This window comes from Gigantopelta aegis, chromosome 9 (genome assembly GCF_016097555.1).
Source record: "Gigantopelta aegis isolate Gae_Host chromosome 9, Gae_host_genome, whole genome shotgun sequence".
Taxonomy (NCBI): domain Eukaryota; kingdom Metazoa; phylum Mollusca; class Gastropoda; order Neomphalida; family Peltospiridae; genus Gigantopelta; species Gigantopelta aegis.
Genome location: NC_054707.1, coordinates 53,989,206 through 54,009,137, shown reverse-complemented (window position 1 = coordinate 54,009,137; position 19,932 = coordinate 53,989,206). Strand labels below are relative to the sequence as shown.

General features: G+C 39.3%; 1 protein-coding gene across 1 annotated transcript in view; it reads left to right on the top strand.

Moving 5' to 3' along the window:
- The first annotated feature begins 4,020 nt into the window (after positions 1–4,020).
- LOC121380364 overlaps positions 4,021–19,932 on the top strand; it is a 36,839-nt gene continuing 20,927 nt past the window's right edge. The window contains exon 1 of the mRNA XM_041509146.1: positions 4,021–4,204. Within this exon, the coding sequence (XP_041365080.1) occupies positions 4,120–4,204 (85 nt within the window). The 5' untranslated portion in view covers positions 4,021–4,119. The remainder of the gene's footprint in view (positions 4,205–19,932) is intronic.

The following is a 19,932-nucleotide window of genomic DNA, read 5'->3' as shown; positions in this document are numbered from 1 at the left end:
TATAACCGTAAATAAAATGTGTTGAGTGCGTCGTTAAATAAAACATTTCTTTCTTTCTTTTTTCTTCGGGCGCGCTGCTTCGAGTCAACGCACATGTCTTCATATCAGTTTGTTTTGTTTAACGACATCATTAGAGCACATTGATTTATTAATCATCAGCTATTGGATGTCACAGATTTGGTATTTTTGACATATAGTCTTAGAGAGGAAACCCGCTACATTTTTCCATTATTAGCAAGGGGTCATTTATATCCACAGACAGGACAGCAAATACCACGACCTTTGATATAACAGTCGTGGTTCACTGGCTGTAATATGGGCCCACCGACGGGGATCAATCCTAGTCACATCAGTCTAAAGCCACAGTAACCCCATATCGGTGTTTAAGTGCGTATCTGTTGATGAAACCAGGTACGGATAACAAGGGTCTTGTCACCACTACCCTCCCCCCTTTCCCCGTTCGAAAAAAAGAAGAAAGATTTGTGTTAGCCCTAAATATATAAATATATATATGTATATGTATATGTATATGTATATATATATTATATATATATATATATATATATATATATATATATATATATATATATATATATATATATTAAGGAACAATAGCTACATTCATGAACATATATTCTTCATTAATACATTAGCCCTCCATCAGTCTAGCAAATGCAGCCTTTTATTCGTATCCTCCTTTTAGTTGGCCTACTCGCCATCATCACATCAATGCGGTGTTCGCCGCATCAGCTCTTTGACTGACCTAGTCACCCCTGTATCTGTCCGATGTTCCATTTCGGTGAACTTACTGAAGTCAATCTTACTCTTGGCGAGCAAGTCCTGGTACATTTCCAGCAGGGGGCGGGATTTAGCTCAGTCGGTTGAGTGCTCACTTGAGGTGCTTGCGTCGCAGGATCGAACCACCTCGGTTGATCCATTCACTGATTGGGTTGGGGTTTTTTTTCGTTTCAACCAGTGCACCACAACTTTTCAAGGGCCGTGGTATTTACTTTCCTGTCTGAGGGAAAGTGCATAAAAAAAAAAAATCCCATGCTGCTAATGAAAAAATGTAGCGGGTTTCCTTTGATGACTACGTGTCAGAATTACCAACTGTTTGACATCCAATAGCCGATGATTAATTAGTCAATGTGCTCTAGTGGTGTCGTTAAACAAAACAATCTTTTAACCATTTACAGCAAGGTGGCTTAACTGACCACCTCTTCCGGACCCAAATCCAATTTTGACTTATCATACAGGTCTTTTAAGAAGTTGGACACGTTCCACCCCCCCCCCCCCCCCCCCACCCCACCCCCACCCCTTCCCGGTGAACACTTGCGAACCACTCAACCTACAAAAACATGGAACGTTTCCCAATATACCACTCTGTGCTGAATGTTCTTTGGCAGTCCAATTTCTATTGCTTCATCAACACTGATTTACCACCGACATTGGGCATGCACATCTTCAATCGACACCAGAACTGGACAAAGGTCGTGGTGTGTGCTTTCCCGTCTGTGGGAAAGTGCATATGAAAGATCCATTGCTGCATTAGAGAAAATGTAGCTAGTTTCTTTGATGACTACTTGTCAGAATTACCAAATGTTTGACATCCAATAGCCGATGATTAATTAATCAATGTGCTCCAGTGGTGTCGTTAACAAAACCAACCTTGAATCGATCCCCCCAGATGAAATATGTGTGGCATGGTATGGTCACTAAGAAAGACTCCACCCATAAACACAATTATGAGCCTACTCACAACCGAATATGGCGGTAACCCAATCTCTTAACCACTGTCACGTCTGCCACTCCAGACGACTGTCAGACCGACCCGAAAACGATTGAGATTGCTTGCTTTCCTATACACAACATACCCTTGTGCACAAGCACAAATATGGAGGCCCAACAACATATCCTCTTTGATGGACATCTAATTCTCACAGTCCCTCCCACCCAATGTCAACCGGATGGTCTTGAGTTCGCTAGGACAATAATGTCTTCCTCGATATTTACTCTGGTTTCCACCCAGCACCACCTATACAAGCACCGATGATACATGGGAACGATACTCATTGGTTTAGGCATGATACTTGGTACACAAAGTCCGCAGAACTGATTACCTCTGAACCTACGAGTCCCCTCCCCCTCCTCAGGACAATACTGCTCTTAATATTCCATCTTACCCCATCAGAGGCTTTATCTGCGGCTCTGTATCTACCACCCTAGTAACAACTAGTATCTCCTTAGCCACGTCACTTGTCAAACTGATTTCAATGCCTACGAACCCAGATCTGGCAGGCCGTGGACATCGATAAACCCCCCAAAAAGCATTGAACCCGCAGAGGGAACTGTGATGGTGGATTGAAGAGTCACAGTGTCACAGACAGTAGGCATTCTGGGGATCATGTATGGCTCAGTGAAAAACATTATTCATGAACTTTTGGCGTAGAACGTAAAAACTTTTGAACGTAGAAACACATCAGTTCTCCAGCACCAAGGAAATTTGTCCAACCCATTGACAGCAAAACAACGTGCACCTTTCTCTACAATGCCAAATGACTAATCTAAAACGACTATATGCCTCATACGTCCATATTAAGGGACAAACTTACGCTGATTTACAATGGTGTTTGCGTCAGCCAATTCGTCTAAAACGGCGAGGAAAGATGTCAAGCACCTTTGCTACTTCATAACAATACATCTGCTCACACGGCACGGGTTTCAAAGCGACTCTGCAAAACTGTAGATTCTGTTTACCGAATTGAAGAGCCACTGCTGTGGAAAGCGGCATGACGACGGGCTCAAATCAGATTCAGAAAAATGATTAAACAGGCACGACATGTATATAGCTGTTCGTGGTGCCTATGTTGAAAAATAAAGTTAGTTATCTTTTATTATCATTTTTCTCAATAGGTTAGGGTTCCAGCCAATGCACTACGACTGATATATCAAATGATGTGGTATGTGCGATCATGTCTGTGAGATGGTGAATATAAAAGATCCTTTGCTACTAATGGAAACATGTAGCGGGTTTCCTTTAACACTATATGTCAAAATTACCAAAGATTGACATCCAATAGCCGATGAGTAATAATCGTAATCGAAAGTTACTCAGTTGGTGCAAACCGATTATAACCAATATTGACGATGAAATTCCAGCCGATTCCCAACATTGCTCTCACCTGCCTACTTCTTTCTCCCAAGACTATCAGGGTTTGAACAGTCTGATTGTGTGTTTGTGTGTGTGTGCGTGCGTATGTGTGTTTATGTGTGTTTGTGTGTGGGGGTGGGGGAGGGGTGGGGGTGGTTTGTGTGTGTGTGTATTTGTGTGTCTGTGTGTGTGTGTGTGGGGGGGGGTTGTGTGTGTGTGTGTTTGTGTTGCTTGTGTGTGTGTGTCTGTGTCTGTGTGTGTGTGTGTGTGTGTGTGTGTCTGTGTCTGTGTGTGGTGTGGTGTGTGTGTGTTTGTGTTTGTGTGTGTGTGGGGTGTGTGTGTGTGTGTGTGTGTGTGTGTGTGTGTGTGTTTGTGTGTGTGTGTGTGTGTGTGTGTGTTTGCGTGTGTGTGTATGTGTGTGTGTTTGTGTGTGTGTGTGGGAGGGGTGGGGTCTACATGCTACTACTTAAATGGAAGTTGTATTATTAGCGGTGCTTGTACTTTAAAATCAGTGGGGGAAAAAAAAAATTGGTTGTGAGCATGGGGTCTAGACCCCCCCTCCCCCCCCCCCCCACACACACACCCCGGTACCGCGCCTGTGAAGTCTGCCCAGTTAAGAAACTGGCCTTAATTAACCCGTTCTACACTGATAGCCCAGGACAGTGATGTGTGTGCCCAAGATAACGTGCTTGCACATTTTATGTTGGGGACGGTTAAGTACATTACATACACCACATGGCTTTTTTATATCTGCGAAGGCAAACCGCAAACGCCCGGATATTATTAATCGTTTATTTTTGACTGATCGATTTTATGCGCAGATGTGGTGCGCTGACGAGGCAGATTTCCCAGGTGATGAAAAGAAAAATAAATATGACTTCAGGATATATATATACTTGTTTTGGGCGGCATTCGGAACATTTGGATATGTTTACGTAAACACAAAAATATAATAAAGTAACAAAATAATGTTTTTGACTGAAAAAATGAGTCTGGAATTTTCATGTCAGCCTTGGCTGTGGCTTACGTTGCTAGAAGTCTTTCAAATCAAAGGTATGTTTAATATTTAATGAACAGCACACTGTTTGCATTCAAAACGCTGTGTAGAACAAAATGCAAGGACACAATTTATATGATAATATACTGTATAAATAGATTTAATGTACGGTGGATTTCGTATTCAATTTCTTGAACAAGATTGTCTCTAGTTATTGGTGCGCGTTAATAAACAGTTCTCAATTTGCTGCCATTGTAACAATTAATGTTTCCGACTTATGCAGCCTTTTAGTGATCAAAATTAAATATTAAAATTGATGTTCTGGTTTTGAATAGTCCGACCATATACATATATAATATAATAGTTGCAATAACCCAAACTGGATTTTACCGCCCAATAGTGTTGTACGTGTATTGCGTATATCACGAAACAACATTAATTTTGAGCTATCACAAGCATTAGAACAAGCATAAAGACAGTGAATATTCTGAAACTGATATTCTGAACAGGACAATGTATGCGTATGTAATGTGTAATTTAAATCGTTTTAAGGCTTTATTAATCAGAACAATGGCAGAAAACTCGGGTTATATCTCTTTAAAATAACGAAACCAAAAAATAGTAACTGATTCTGAAAGCCAAGCGGTGCATTAAACATTTAATAAAACGAAGAAAAACAACCTCCCCCGTATTTTGTGATATACGCAGTTTTTTCATTTTGTCATTGTGGCGGCTGATTTCGTAAATAGTTAATATTCTAATAACGTTACATTTTGAAATTATTTATAGTTCTGTTAAAGCCTAATTTTATTTATTTATTTATTTTTGTGGTTGCCAATGTTACATTTAAATAGTAAATTCAAACTTGTTTGCTCAAAATACTGCCCGAAACCGTTAGTGGTATACGGGCATGTTAAAACGTACTCTCTCTCTCGCTCAAAATACGCACGACAACGAACCAAAACCACAACAACTGTTATAGTTTATTAAAATGTTAATCAAATCTCTGTATGTTTTGAATATTCTGTTGGGGTTGGGGTTTGTAACCCATTTAAAGGGTTCTTTCTGAGTATGTCTTTGGGGGCGGGAGCAGGGGCGTTTGCGGGGCGGGGGCGCCAGCCGTATATAACTACATATCGCATCTGTCTTCCTCACCGAGTATTCATACAGCATTTGACTGGGGAGTCCACATAGAAAGCATGTTTCTGGTTGGTTTTTGTACCTGACCGTAAATTTGGTTTTGTTCTGTAAATTTATCTGCCCTGATATGTCCCTGTCTAATTTGATTTTAATGAATCTTTCGCATTTCAAAAAAAAAAAATATATATTTGTTTTCCTCCACTTTGAGTAGGCCGACGTTGAGTAGGCCTACATCTGCTGCACCAGGAACTCGCCGTAGACTGACATTAAGGCCGAGAAGTCGTTGTTGTTGAAATAGAGTGGTAGTCTTCTTGTCCTCATCCAAGTGCATCCTGGGGTAGCGCTCCGTGATTTCAACATGCCTGCCTCGAATGATCATGCCTTGCAACTATAGTTGCCCTCTAATATCGCTGCCAATCAATTTGACTCGTGTTTACATCCACTGAAAGTTCAAGCACGACTGCCTTGGGCACATCCTCGGAAATTCCCCGGTGGATGCGTCCAAGACAGGGTTATCATCATCGTTTACCACCACCTCCCACACGTCGCGGCCCCTGGGCACCACTATAACAAATTATTAGTATACAACACAGCAATTATATATATATATATTGTTGCTGTTGTTTTGTGTGGGTTATTTCTTAGCTTTTTTAGCCATAGAAGGACAAATTATAAGTTTAAACCTTGTCCATTTCAGATGGAGGCAAATGAATCCATTTCTAACAATTTCTGTTGCGCTTTCATAATGAAATTATTTTATCACTTTTATAGATATCGTGGCGTGTTATTACTACGGTACGTGCGTGCATAAACAGATAAGAGTACGATTTCTTTCTTTTTTAAATGGTTACAGCTATTTCCTGTTGACCAATCAATAAGGAAAAAATAATAATCAGCAGGACATTACATATCTGTACATAGCGAGGGGTAGGAAGGTGGGGTGGGGATGGGGTGGGTTTTTGGGTTATGCAGGAGTCAACTCAAGAAAAATACGAGAACAAAAGTGTTCTTTTAGTTTTAAAGTGCTCTTTCTATTGAGCTGGAGTGGACTTTATATGGCTATGCCCCGATTTCGTTTACTACCCGCACCCCACCCTACCCCACAATATATGTTTGACAAGGTGCGATCCTATATTAACTCTCTCTCTCTCTCTCTCTCTCTCTCTCTCTCTCTCTCTCTCTCTCTCTCTCTTACACACACACACACACACGCGCGCGCGCGCGCACACAGTCGACCTCCAGTGTAACTGTTTTAGGTAATGTACTGTTATGTTGCGCAAAGTAATCTGTTTAAGTAATTTGTTTTATGGACCAGAAATAACATAACTGTGGGCGCTTGGTACGGGTATTTTAGTGACAGGGATCTATAAAATTTAGAATGCAATTTAGACGAGTGCTGGAAGCCGGTGGCAGCGGTAAATTCGGCCGTGTTAAATAACGAGGAACCGTTGATGACTCCAAACATTCTCTACAATAATCAACGCTTCCGATGAATTAAATCTGACATAAATAATACTACACCGAATATTTCTGTCTCTGTATAGCTATTTCATATTTTATATATATTTTTTTTAATGATTTGTCTATTTTATATTTATATCTATATTCTATAGCTTTTGCAGCTTTAAAATATATAATAGACAATCATTAAACAAATTAATATGAAATAGCTTTACAGAGACAAAAATATTTGGTCTAACATACCGGCATCTTCATAAATCAAGGCTAATATTCTTGATGCACTCCATAATACTATCGGTTTATTTGGCGGATATAGTGTAATGGACTATTGAGCAGCATTCTAACTGATCGCAATATACCAAAGGCTATTGGTTCGAATCCCTGCTGAGAAAAACAGAGAAGAATTTCCATTTCATGTTCGATAAAAAAATAAGTTATCCAGTTTCAAACTCAAATTATATGTGTTTGTGTAGGGACCAACTCTTACCAAAAAGCAGCAAAAGATAGTTTATGTGCCCATAAGATATACATAGATCTGAACGACAAAACCGTATTCCCTTAACAGAATCGTATCTCTGCACAAGGTAGGGTCGAAAGGAAAGTTAGGCAATGATGTAATTGCTTCCAAGATCCACTATCAGGTGCTCTGCCTTAGGAGGACTACCACTCCAAAGAAGATCCATATAAAGATGTTTCATCCCTCCTGTCTTGCCTGTAGGAGGACTGCCACTCCCAAGAAGATCCATATAAAGATGTTTCATCCCTCCTGCCCTGCCTGTAGGAGGATTGCCACTCCCAAGAAGATCCACATAAAGATGGTTCCTGCCCTGCCTGTAGGAGGACTGCCACTCCCAAGAAGATCCATATAAAGATGTTTCGTCCCTCCTGCCCTTCCTGTGGAGGACTGCCACTCCCAAGAAGATCCCTATAATATGTTTCGTCCCTCCCGCCCTTCCCGTGGGAGGACTGCCACTCACAAGAAGATCCATACAAAGATGTTTCATCCCTCCTGCCCTTCCTGTAAGGAGGACTGCTACTCCCAAGACCAGCTTAGAAAGTTTGCTTTGTTTAAAGACACCATTGGAGTACATTGATTAATCATTGGCTATTGGATGTGAAACATTTGGTAATTCTCACCCGCTACATTTTTATTAATGCAGAAAAGGATCTTTTATATGCACTTTCCCGCAGACAGGAAAGCAAACACCACGGTCTTTTTCCAGTTATACTGCACTGATTGGAACGAGGAAAAGTCAGCCAGTTGAATGGATCCACCAAGGTGGTTCGATCATGTGACACAAGCACCTCAAGCGAGCACTCAACCGACTGAGCTAAATCCCGCCCCTAGTTTAGAAAACCCAAACTTGCGCAGGATAGAGCTCAATGGAATATATACGGATGTGATAGAATGCACCCATGAGTCATAACACGTTCTTTGACGTACCAATTACGAGGTACTGGTTGAGACGGAATCGATCTATCGCACCAAAGACGACCACTCTACCATTAAGCTATATCCAGCCCCACTGACAGTATTTTGAATTTTCTTATTTTGTCAGAAATCTTCCTTATGCCCATTAAGCTATTTCTCGTTCACCTAGTGCTCCACAGTAGTTGTAACAAAAGATGTGGTGAGTGGGTATGGGTAACTATATTTACGTGCCCCTATCCACGAAGGTTCAGGCACGCCCACTACGGAATTAGCCTCTGACTTCGCCAGTGACTGACTCCGGAGCAGGGGGGGGGGGGGGGGGGGGGGGGTAAGTTTGAAGTGGGCGGAATTTGGAAAAAAGCCATTTAGTAAGCGCGGACCGACTAGCAGACACTTCATAAACAAGAAGTAACACCGAGTGGGAGCCGTGTTCTGATTGGCTGAATTTCGATTCCTCGGTGAAGCCTGTTTTTTACCTAAGTCTACAAAGAGTACTGCATACCGATACATGTCTGGACTCTATAATTTTAGCCAAAAAAGGTTAAGACTGCTCGGCCGAAAGGTTTTAAGGTGATTTTGAGCAATTGAACGGGCGCCAAAATAAAATGCGTTAGACTATTTATAAAAAAATAACATAAGAATTTTGAACTGCGTTCCAAAACATTTAAAGTCTAACTAGCCCAATAAAAGAGGTTAGTACTCACGGAGGTAAAGGTTGTTAGGAGGTTGGGGGCTACGGCGAGCCGATGAAGTCGGTGGCGTCCAGTAGTGGAAGATCACGCCGGTAGGGAGAGGCTGCTATCATCTTTGTGATGTGACTGTACTCTGTCCCCGCCAAGATTTTGAGGACGCGATGTAGTGACAGGTTGTCCATCTCCTTAAGTAGCAGCGCTTGATTATATCTTCCCTTCCGGCGAACGGTAACGCAAACTGCAGTGATATCCACGTCCACCTGGACTCGATGGACAGCAAATTCCCCTTCATCGGACTCGGTCGGTAGCGGAAGGTAAGCGCTATGTTGTGGCTCACTAATGAGCTGGCGCACGTCCTCGATGTTGATCTTCATCAGCTGATGGAACCGCGGATGGAGTTTGCCGGCCTTCAGTGTCCATGGTCCCTCTGGTTGTTCAACTGGATTCGGCGGTTGAGTCGGGCGACTTGGCTTGGCTGGAGTGGCACTCGGGGGAGTGGTCGCCTTCCTCTTAACAACAGCCGTCTTCCGGGCCTGGGTCTCAACGGATGCCACCGGTTTAATCGGCGACAAGTCCGGAAGCCCAGAAGTAAAGGCAGGCGGATCGGGTCGGATATATGACGAAGTACAGAACTCTGAGTCCGGCATATCACTTTCCTCGGTTCCTGCAGAGGGGACGTTGATGACTGGGGCCGAGACCACTTCCATCTTCGTCTTCCTCTTCAGTTGGGCGGCGTTGGGCGGTCCAGCAGACGGAGTCGCTGCCGGCGGTTTAGCCGCCGGTTTTGTCTCCCCCTGCGCCGCCGCTGGCGCACGTCTCCTCTTCCTCCACCTTCCTTTCTTCGGTGGTACCGGGTCCCCGTACACCAAGGTCACGGAGGCCCGTGACCCGGTGCACGATACCCGGTACTCTAACAGCATTCCGTAGGATTTGAGCAATCCCCCCAGGTGGGGGGGCAGATCGAGAGAGCAAGGGCTGACGTCCGTCTTCATCGATAAATAATACAGAATCGTGGTGAGTAATATCCTGTCTGTCAGATACTGCATATAAAAGATCCGTTGCTGTTAATCGGAAAGAGTAACCAATTGCGTGGCAGCAACGGGCTTCTTAGATGTCATTATTTGTGTGGTCCTTAACCATTTATATGTATATATATGTCCGACGCCATATAACCGTCATTAATGTGTTGGATGCGTCAACAAACAAAGATTGTCATATTCAAAAGCTTAAAAATGGACTACAAGAATGTAAACGAATACAAATATTTGGAAATATAGTTTAAAAAACATCAATACATTCAATTTATGCCAAAGACATTTAATACAACAGGCTTGCAAAGTAATTTTTTATATCTTAAAGAAATCAAATGAAAATTGTTTAAAATTGTTTGATGCAATTGTTCCTATATTACTCTATGGTTATGAAATCTGGGGATTTAAAAATATTAATATAATTTATTATTAGAAAGTGTACATATCCAGTTTTGACGATATTTAGCAAATGCAAGAAAAAGCACAACTGTATATATTTTGTATGGAGAGTTTGGAAAAAAAACTCCACCGTGGCTTATAATATTTGTATTGTGTTTTGGGGCTTGTCTTCTGGCATATAAATGTTCCAAGATATCAGTCCGTATCTACAAATGATTATTTCATGACTATAAACAATGTGGGACAAACCATAAATGGAGTATCAGTGTTAGATATATATTTTATAAACTTTGCCTAAATAATGTTTATACTATATATAGGCCAGTGACATGGTTAAAGGCATCCGTCAAAAAACTCTCTCAGACCAGTTTTTACAGAATTGGCAAGGCGAGATTTCAAAATCCAATAAACGTTTATCTTACTGAATATTTAAAGAGAACTTAGTGTTTGAAACATATTTCAATATGAAAAAAATATATGTTATACATTTCTTAGATTTCGTATAGCTAACCACTTTTTACCTTTCGAGACAGGAAGATGGACCAATATTTTATATAAAATGATGATTTCAGTGACGAATTTCACTACTTATTTGTATATGCAAAATTTATAGAAGATAGATGATTATATTACAAGACCAAACATAAATAAATTTACGGAGCTTTTCAGTTGTAAAAATATTGACACCCTTAGAAAGTTGTGTAGATTTATAACTAATATAAACAAGCATTTCTGCTGTTCCTCCTGTTTTCAAACCCTGCCATCTTGATGCAGTTATAGTATATATGTATATATCACTGGCGTAGGAAGTGGGGGGGGGGGGGGGGGGGGGGCAGGTAGGGCATGTGCCCCCACTTTGTAATAGCAGTTATGGCTTTTTATATACACAGTATATATGTACGTGTATATGTGTGTGTGTGTGTGTGTGTGTGTGCGCGCGCGCCACCCGCCTCACCCCACACACACTTTTTGGCACCTTCCTACACCCGTGTATATATATTCTTCAAATGTCATCTAACGATGCCCCTGAGCGTAATAAAGTTCTGTTCTGTTAACTAAAACATTCCTTCCTTAAACTATAGTTGACAATGCTGTTAATAATATGTATCGTAACACAGAATACCTACACAAACATTATCACCATTTTAATCGCCGTTTTTGACATGCCTTTAGTTTCAATGTATACGAATGTTTTCTTGTGGTTTTATGTAGTAGGCCTTTCAACATGTTCTCAATATATAAGAAAGCGTATAACAATAACCAACAGTAATTCAACAGAATTTGCCTTTTGAGGAAAGTTTCGGTTTAAAATATTTTTTTAAATATTAAAATAAAATAAAATGCTTCACATGGGACTCCGAATTCCGGATGCACTCGAATACCCGTATTAAATGTTTATTTATTTATTTTAAAAATCGATTTCACGAGAAAACGCAAAACATATCACTGCTTAATTGGGTTAAATTAACAGAAAAACATTCGGGATGAATAATAGTGACCGCTTAAAAGAAACGACCCGTGATTACAGGTGGCCTCTTTGAGAAGGTTCTCTTATATCCTGATTGCACAGACGCGTTCAAGGTATTTACTAGTTTCATTAATATCGTATTTCTTGTTGACTGTAGTAAAATATATTTACATTCATATTTTATGACGATAATGAAATATTTTCGCTAAGTGTAAACGTAGGCCTAAATTTTTATATGAAGATGCATGCAATGCTATAATATTATCTTACTTTAAAAGCATTTTATAATTATGCATATATTATATTACTGGAAGTTTGTTAATCTTTTAAATTAAATATTTGCCTCAAATATTTATGACTAAATACTTGCTATGGGGTCTATGTTACGGCCCATTTTGTTGCCAGGTCCATTTTGTCGCCGGTGACGAAATAGGCACACCTATAATTAATATTAATTCGCGAGGTGTTTTCGCAAATACCGTGTATGGTCAACACAACGCTCATAATGTTAAAGTTTTCTTTGTTTAACGACACTATTAGAGCACATTGATTTATTAATCATCGGTTATTCGATGTCAAACATTTTGTAATTCAGACACGTAGTTATCAGAGGAAACCCTCTATATTTTTCCATTAGCAGCAATGGATCTTTTATATTCACTTTCACACATACAGGATAGCACATGACACACCTTTTGATATACCAAATGTTTGGCACTGGTTGGGACGGGGAAAACTCAATAAGAAAATTAGTCCAACGTGTAGGTTCGATCCCTACGACCAAAGCACTTCAGGCGAGAGCTCTACCGACTAAGCTAGATCCCGTCCCTGCTCACAGCGTGACCTAGACCCGTGCACACTCATACAATTTACATGACGTTGCTATGACGTTAAAGTCTCAGACTTTATTAGAGTGACCCATGCTGATTATAGTCAAAGTCATCGTATAATACTCCTGCTACTCTCTCTCTCTCTCTCTCTCTCTCTCTCTCTCTCATCCTGCCCCCTCTCTGTCTTTCTCTCTCCTCCTCCTCCCCCTCTCTCTCTCTCTCCCTCTGTCTTTCTGTCTTTCTCTCTCTCTCATCCTTCCCCCTCTCTCTCTCTCTCTCATCATCATCTCTCTCTCTCTCTCTCTCTCTCTCTCTCTCTCATCCTCCCCCTCTCTGTCTTTCTCTCTCCTCCTCCTCCCCCCCTCTCTCTCTCTCATCCTTCCCCTCTCTCTCATCATCTCTCTCTCTCACCCTTCCTATCTCTCTCTGTCTTTCTCTCTCTCACCCTCCCTATCTCTCTCTCTCTGTCTTCTCTCTCTCTCTCTCTCTCTCTCTCTCTCTCTCTCTCTCTCTCTCTCTCTCTATCTGTTAACCAAATGTTGAAATGACCAATATGTATTTAATAAGACACCATGCCGGTATGTACTGTCTTGTCAGTAAGAAGGTGCATATAAAAGAACCATACTGTATTTCGGTAGGAGTGGCCTATATGTGTGGCTATTGACCTTTTATTCACAGACGTCATAATTTTCTCTTTCGCTCTCACACTTTTTATTACATTAACAATATGTTAGATCCAAATTTAAAATGTGCTGACGTCGTTAAACGAACATGTGTTTCCTCACCATTCGATCGTATTCACATTGATGTTCGAATCAGGGTGTGATGAAATGGGTGAACGAGCCAGACTCTTGAGAAAGTTGAACACGTTGTTATGACGGCATGGAGGACGATTCCAGTCTCCAGTGATATTAAGATCAATAACAAGACGCTTTTCCGGTTATCAAGGTCGGGTGGTACAAGAAACGTTTTTATTGTAAAAGGTTCAATACGCAAATTGATTAATTAAAAAAACTATGCTGAGTTTGCTGCATTGTAAGATGCTTCCGACCAATACAATTTTATATAATAACTAGTATTACATATTAAATGTATTTGGTATCCCAATAATTTCGAACGTACGAAACAATATATATTAGGAAATAAAACCAAGTTTGACCTAGTGCAATATTTAATGTGTAATTACAATCTTTAAAAACATATTTTTCTGCATAAAATGTTAGTGGTTTTATATTAAATGTGTTTCTTTATCGTCCTGGGATTTTCACTTTTCATCTAAATAAAACTTCATTTTAATTCCTGCTTTATATCTTTTTGTACGTACGAAAGTATTGTGATACTAAATCCAGTTTGGACTACTTATATATATAAGGATGATCGGAAACACATTGAAAATACAGACACTGATAGTCTAAAGAAAACAAAAAATGAATGTGTAATAATAGTTGTTACGTAATGTTAGGCTTATTAGTCAGAAACACTCGACATTTCAGCAAACTCCGTGGGTAGAGCGCTCGCCTGAGATGCTTGCGTCGTAGGATCTAATCATCTCAGTGCACCCATTCTGTGATTGGTTTTTCCCCCGTCCCAACCTGTGCACCACGACTGGTATATCAAGGCCCGTGATACATGTGCTGTCCTAGCTGTGGAAAAAATGCATATAAAAATCCTTTGTTACTAATTGAAAAATGTAGCGGGTTTCCGCGCATACTATTATGTCAGAATTATCAATTGTTTGACATCCAATAGCCGATTATTAATACATTTTTATTTTATTAATTAATGTACTCTAGTGGTGTCGTTAAATAAACATTAACCAACTTAGGACAGTAGGTACAAAGTCCTTAATTGTAAAGACCAAATTTGTCTTAAAAGTACATAACAAAAACAACAATACATGTATACAAATTGTTTGGTCTTATAGCTGAACCAATTTATACCACAAAGGGCGATCGAAGACGTTTACTTCACTAGTTAAATATTCCAAATTCTATCGACGTTAAAGTGTATAGATCCATAAAACTTGAACGAACACATTCTACACATATGAGAAGATGATTTGCGATTCTCTCGTTTCGCATCTCCAAATATTGAAGTACGACCACACAAGGCGGTTTTGTGAAACAACATAGACCTATATAATATAGAGATCAATCAATAGTAACACAATCAACCCAGTGGGTAAATTATTTATGTCCTTTTGTTGACAATCAGTTCACCGGTCTTGAATAAAGATACGGTGTTAGGACAAACAGCGAACTATGGTTTGTAATTTTGCACAGCGATGAATTAGTAATAAGCGATTATGGAGTCCCTTACAGCGCACAAAGCACGAAATCGTTATTTTCCGCCTTCATTGTATTTGTACGCGTTGCTTTTCACCGGAAAGTACTACTGCCTTGCACAGCAATATATATTTGTAAAATAAATAATGCCAGATACGACGAATGGATTCCTATAGGCTGTACTGTACAGTGTAAGCAACAGTCCACAATTAAATAGATTGGTCGGATTCGTATTTAAAGCGCTGTTCATCAAACTATCGTTTAATTGATGTATACATATTTGGGTATTGTTATTGTTATTTTTATTATTTACTGCAATGTTCAATCTAAATAAAATTAGCTCCACTGGTTAATAACTATTACCTGCGGATCTAACAGCAGCCCGTTTGAGCTTATGTCCAGCTGACATTTCATTCGACCAATCAAAACCTTACTTCCAGAATCATGCCAGTGACGTGAAAGAATTTGAAAAATTTCGGAATTATGCCGAGGGTATACGAAATGATTCGGGTGAATTACGAATTATGCTGGAAACTAATTTCAATATGAAAGTTTAATATTGAACTTTCGTTTTAAGACGGAAAAAACGTGATATTAAAGCCATAAAAAATATTTATTCTAGTACACAATTCAGAGTTTATTACTGCACTTTTGCACCCATTTTTTAAATGTTGAAATATATATATATATATATATATATATATATATATATATATATATATCTTTGCAGTAGCTTCGTATCTTACTTAATCACATCTGGTTAAAGGCCGTGGTATGACCTTTCCTGTCTGTGGGTAAGTGCATATATCAAAGATTACTTGCTACATTAGAAAGTAATGTAGCAGGTTTCCTCTGAAATTACCACATGTTTGAAATCCAATAGCTGATGATTAATTAATCAATGTGCTTTAGTGGTTTCGTTAAACAAAAAACAAAAACAAACTTGTATCTCGCCAGACCGATCTCAACAATGCATTAAAACATGTTTTGTTTTATAAAATAAATAATTTGTTATGTAAAATTGAAGATTGATTCAGTTCTTTAAAAACATAAATTAAACACCTGGATTATATATATATATATATATATATATATATATATATATATATATATACTAGTATATATATATACATGTATACTGCAGTTGAGCAGTCGCCTAACCCGGCCCGTACGTATTGATATGGTTCGCGGTACGGCGGCCGCATAAATAGTCTCGGCAGATAATTTTAGAATTTGTATGCTCCCAAATAACGTTATAAAAGGCGAAGTGTGATTGGTCGATATTTTAATTATTATTTACAGACGAAATGTCACCTGGACACGCAATGCTGTTAGATCTACCGGTAGACCAATAGAGCTATAATTTTAGTCAGATTGTGCAATGTTTAGCCTTTTAAAGTATTTATTATATATAAATACATAAAATTAATAAATGATGGCACATGACTTTCAATAATTAAACGAAAATCTGATAGTTACTAACAGTGTTGTTAAATAGCACACGTATATCTGACCAGCTACAGACAGTCACATTTTTCATGAGGCGCCATGTTATTGCGAATTTCTGAATTTTAGCATGTCGTGTTTTGTTTCATTTTACGCAAAAGGCAATACAACAAAATTATACAGAACCCTCAAATAAAATAGTTGTTTTCAAATCAGCAACAAAGATTGTAACTTTCCCCAATCACAGCTATACGTGTGACATTTAAGAACGTTATTAATTATTGATCAAGTTTTCATTTAAATTAGTGAAAGTCATTTGTCATTTATTATTTAGTTAACGAGTTAACTAAAATTAGGCTTATACACTAAAAGAGCGTCGTTAAATAAAACATTTCCTAAAACGTTAGTACGCCTACTTAGGCAGGTGTATCAGTTTCAAAACCAACTATCGTTTAATGAATGGCATAGCTTTTATAGTCTACCGTTTTTATGCTCAAATGATTCAACTCTACTATAATTTTAATACGGAATGTTATTTACATAATGTTAACAAAATTCAATTTGTCCAAAATAAAATACATACAGTTAAACATTTGCACTAGCGTAGCTAGGCTTTTATATTTGGGGGGAGGGGATGCAACCAACACTATGTACGTTTGTATGTATGATTTTATAAAATTTAGTACAGTAAAAAAAAAAAATTGGATTGGGGGACATTGCCCCCATGTACCTCCCCCTTCGCTACACCACTGAACATTTGTGAATTATATAACTCACAGCTATAAAAATTGGAATGTTTAAATATTTAAGAGTAGCCTGTGTATGTGGCAGCGCCAGCAGATCGATTTGCACCTTTAACAGGGTCCGCTGAGTACATTTTAAAATGGAGATTGGGGTGGCACCGCCATATTGCGATGGTTTTAGGGTGAACATTTAAGAGCTCATAAGGCCCCACCTTTCTGGGGTGTTCGGGGGCACGATTCCCTGAGAAAAATACGAATACGGTATGCCTTCTGAGCACGGATCACAATATCATGGGAAATTTTCGGGAGGGAGCATGGCCCCCGTGCCCTCCACCTCTGTTCCACGACCCGTGTAACTCTCTAAAGCAAGGGACGAGACGTAACCCAGTGGTAAAGTGCTCTCCCGGTTTGCAGTCGGTCTAGGATCGATCTTCGTTGGTTGGCCCATTGGGCTATTTCTCGTTTCAGCCAGTGTACCACGACTGGTATTTCAAAGGCTGTAGTATGGGGTACTATCCTGTCTGTGCCACGACTGGTACATCAAAGGCTGTAGTATGGGGGTACTATTCTGTCTGTGGGATGGTGCTTATAAAAGATCCCTTGCTACTATTGGAAAAATGTAGCGGGTTTTCTTCTCAGACTATATGTAAAAATTAAGCCGATGATTAATAAATCAATGTGCTCTAGTGGTGTCGTTAAACAAAACAAACCTTAACTCTAAACCAATGGAGTGTCCTATTCAGACAGCGAACGCTCGGCTTTCTGAACATGTCTCAAGTGTCGCAGTTACAATGTAGCCTTAGTTTAAAATGTGCTGGATTCTCGTTAAAATATTCGGGTCCCATAACTTGTTTAAAAAGAGAGACTGTGTGTATACTGATTTTCTTTCTGCCGACAACCTACTTTTGCAATTTTGGTACGGGGCGTGACGACTCAGTGGTAATGCGTGGTCGGTCTAGAACGTTTCCCCATTGGTGGGCCAACTGGGCGATTTCTCGTTCCACCCAGTGCTTCCGGACTGGTGTAACAAAGGACATGGTTTGTACTATCATGTCTGTGGAATAGTGCATAAAAAAGAACCATTGGTGCTAATTTTAATCAAAAAGAGCAGCGCATGAAATGGCGGCAGTGGGTTTCCTCTCTAATTATCTCAGTGATTTTTAACGATATATCCGTTGTTAAAATGCGTCGCGTCGTTAAAGGAATGCTTAAGCAAGGCTTTTGGACTGGTATGCATATTCAACGATATATAATGCACATTATTGCTTAATATCAATAAGTATATTATTATATTTAATTAATAAAATGGTTAAATGTGACGGCTGTTAGATATTACGGGCGCAGCCATTTTGTTCCATTCCAGTGAATACGCCCTCTGGCGAGCTGGTGGTTACGTAATACTTAACGTGTAACGTCAGGAATGAGTCTTAGAACTAGAAAAACAAATCTACCTGCCTTTTGCGGGATGATAAAATAGTCATGCATTGCAATGTTCCGTAATAATATACATCCCAGTAAGCCAGCAATAAGTATATATTATTTTTCAATACAAAATAAACCACTATTGTCAAAGTGGCTACAACACAAGTCGAAATAAATCTATCATGTTTGTCCATGCATTAACCTAACACTCTGAACTGATACATGGAGTGTTTTCTTAGTTAATTGGTCTATGCTGTTAGTTGCCTCGACCAGTGATTCCTGATTGGCAGGTGTGTATTTGAGTGGTTACCAGATGAGCCAATTAATTGATGCTGTCTAAACACAAAAATACATACCAGTAGTGTGTAATATTACCTGTTGCCTCTAAAATGGAAATGGACATGGTTTATTACTGTAAATAGTTCTGTAAAACTATTGATTTAGTAGACTTCCCCATCTAAAACCACAGAACTGACCAATTATGTAGTCCCAAAGAAAAGAAAATTATCATTTGGGTATCGTGGGTTGTCGTTTTTGCTCCAAAGTAGCATATCAATAGGCCTAATAGTGTACATTTTTCCTTTGGATTATTTAACAGAGAAAAATACTATAACCCATTTCGTTCCGTTAATGCAACTTGAAATATATTTAGTTAAATAGTTTATTATATTATCACGTCATTTATGTTGTTTTACAAGTCAGGTTGATCAAAGAGAAGCGCCTTGTCGAAAATTACTGCTTTTGTTTACACTGTGCATACAGGATTTTGTCAGTCCTGAGCTGACGTCACTTCGCTCCAAGTTAGCTGTACCGGACGCCCCGAAAAGAAAAGAAAATGGCTGCCCCCAGTTAGCAGGAATAATCACGTGGTTTTTTTTTATTAACACTAAAATTACGCGTTTTTCATTTGTTAAAGTGTCAGTATGTGTTGGTGGTCTGGGTATGCATCTTTCCAACACATAAGGCTCATGTTTTAGTTTACTCTCCCTTTAATGAAACACTTTGATTATAATCAGCATGGGTCACTCTAATAGAGTCTGAGACTTTAACGTCATAGCAACGTCATGTAAATTGTATGAGTGTGCACGGGTCTAGGTCACGCTGTGAGCAGGGACGGGATCTAGCTCAGTCGGTAGAGCGCTCGCCTGAAGTGTTTTGGTCGTAGGGATCGAACCTACACGTTGGACTAATTTTCTTATTGAGTTTTCCCCCGTCCCAACCAGTGCCAAACATTTAGTATATCAAAAGGTGTGTCATGTGCTATCCTGTATGTGTGAAAGTGAATATAAAAGATCCATTGCTGCTAATGGAAAAATATAGAGGGTTTCCTCTGATAACTACGTGTCTGAATTACAAAATGTTTGACATCGAATAAATCAATGTGCTCTAATAGTGTCGTTAAACAAAGAAAACTTTAACATTATGAGCGTTGTGT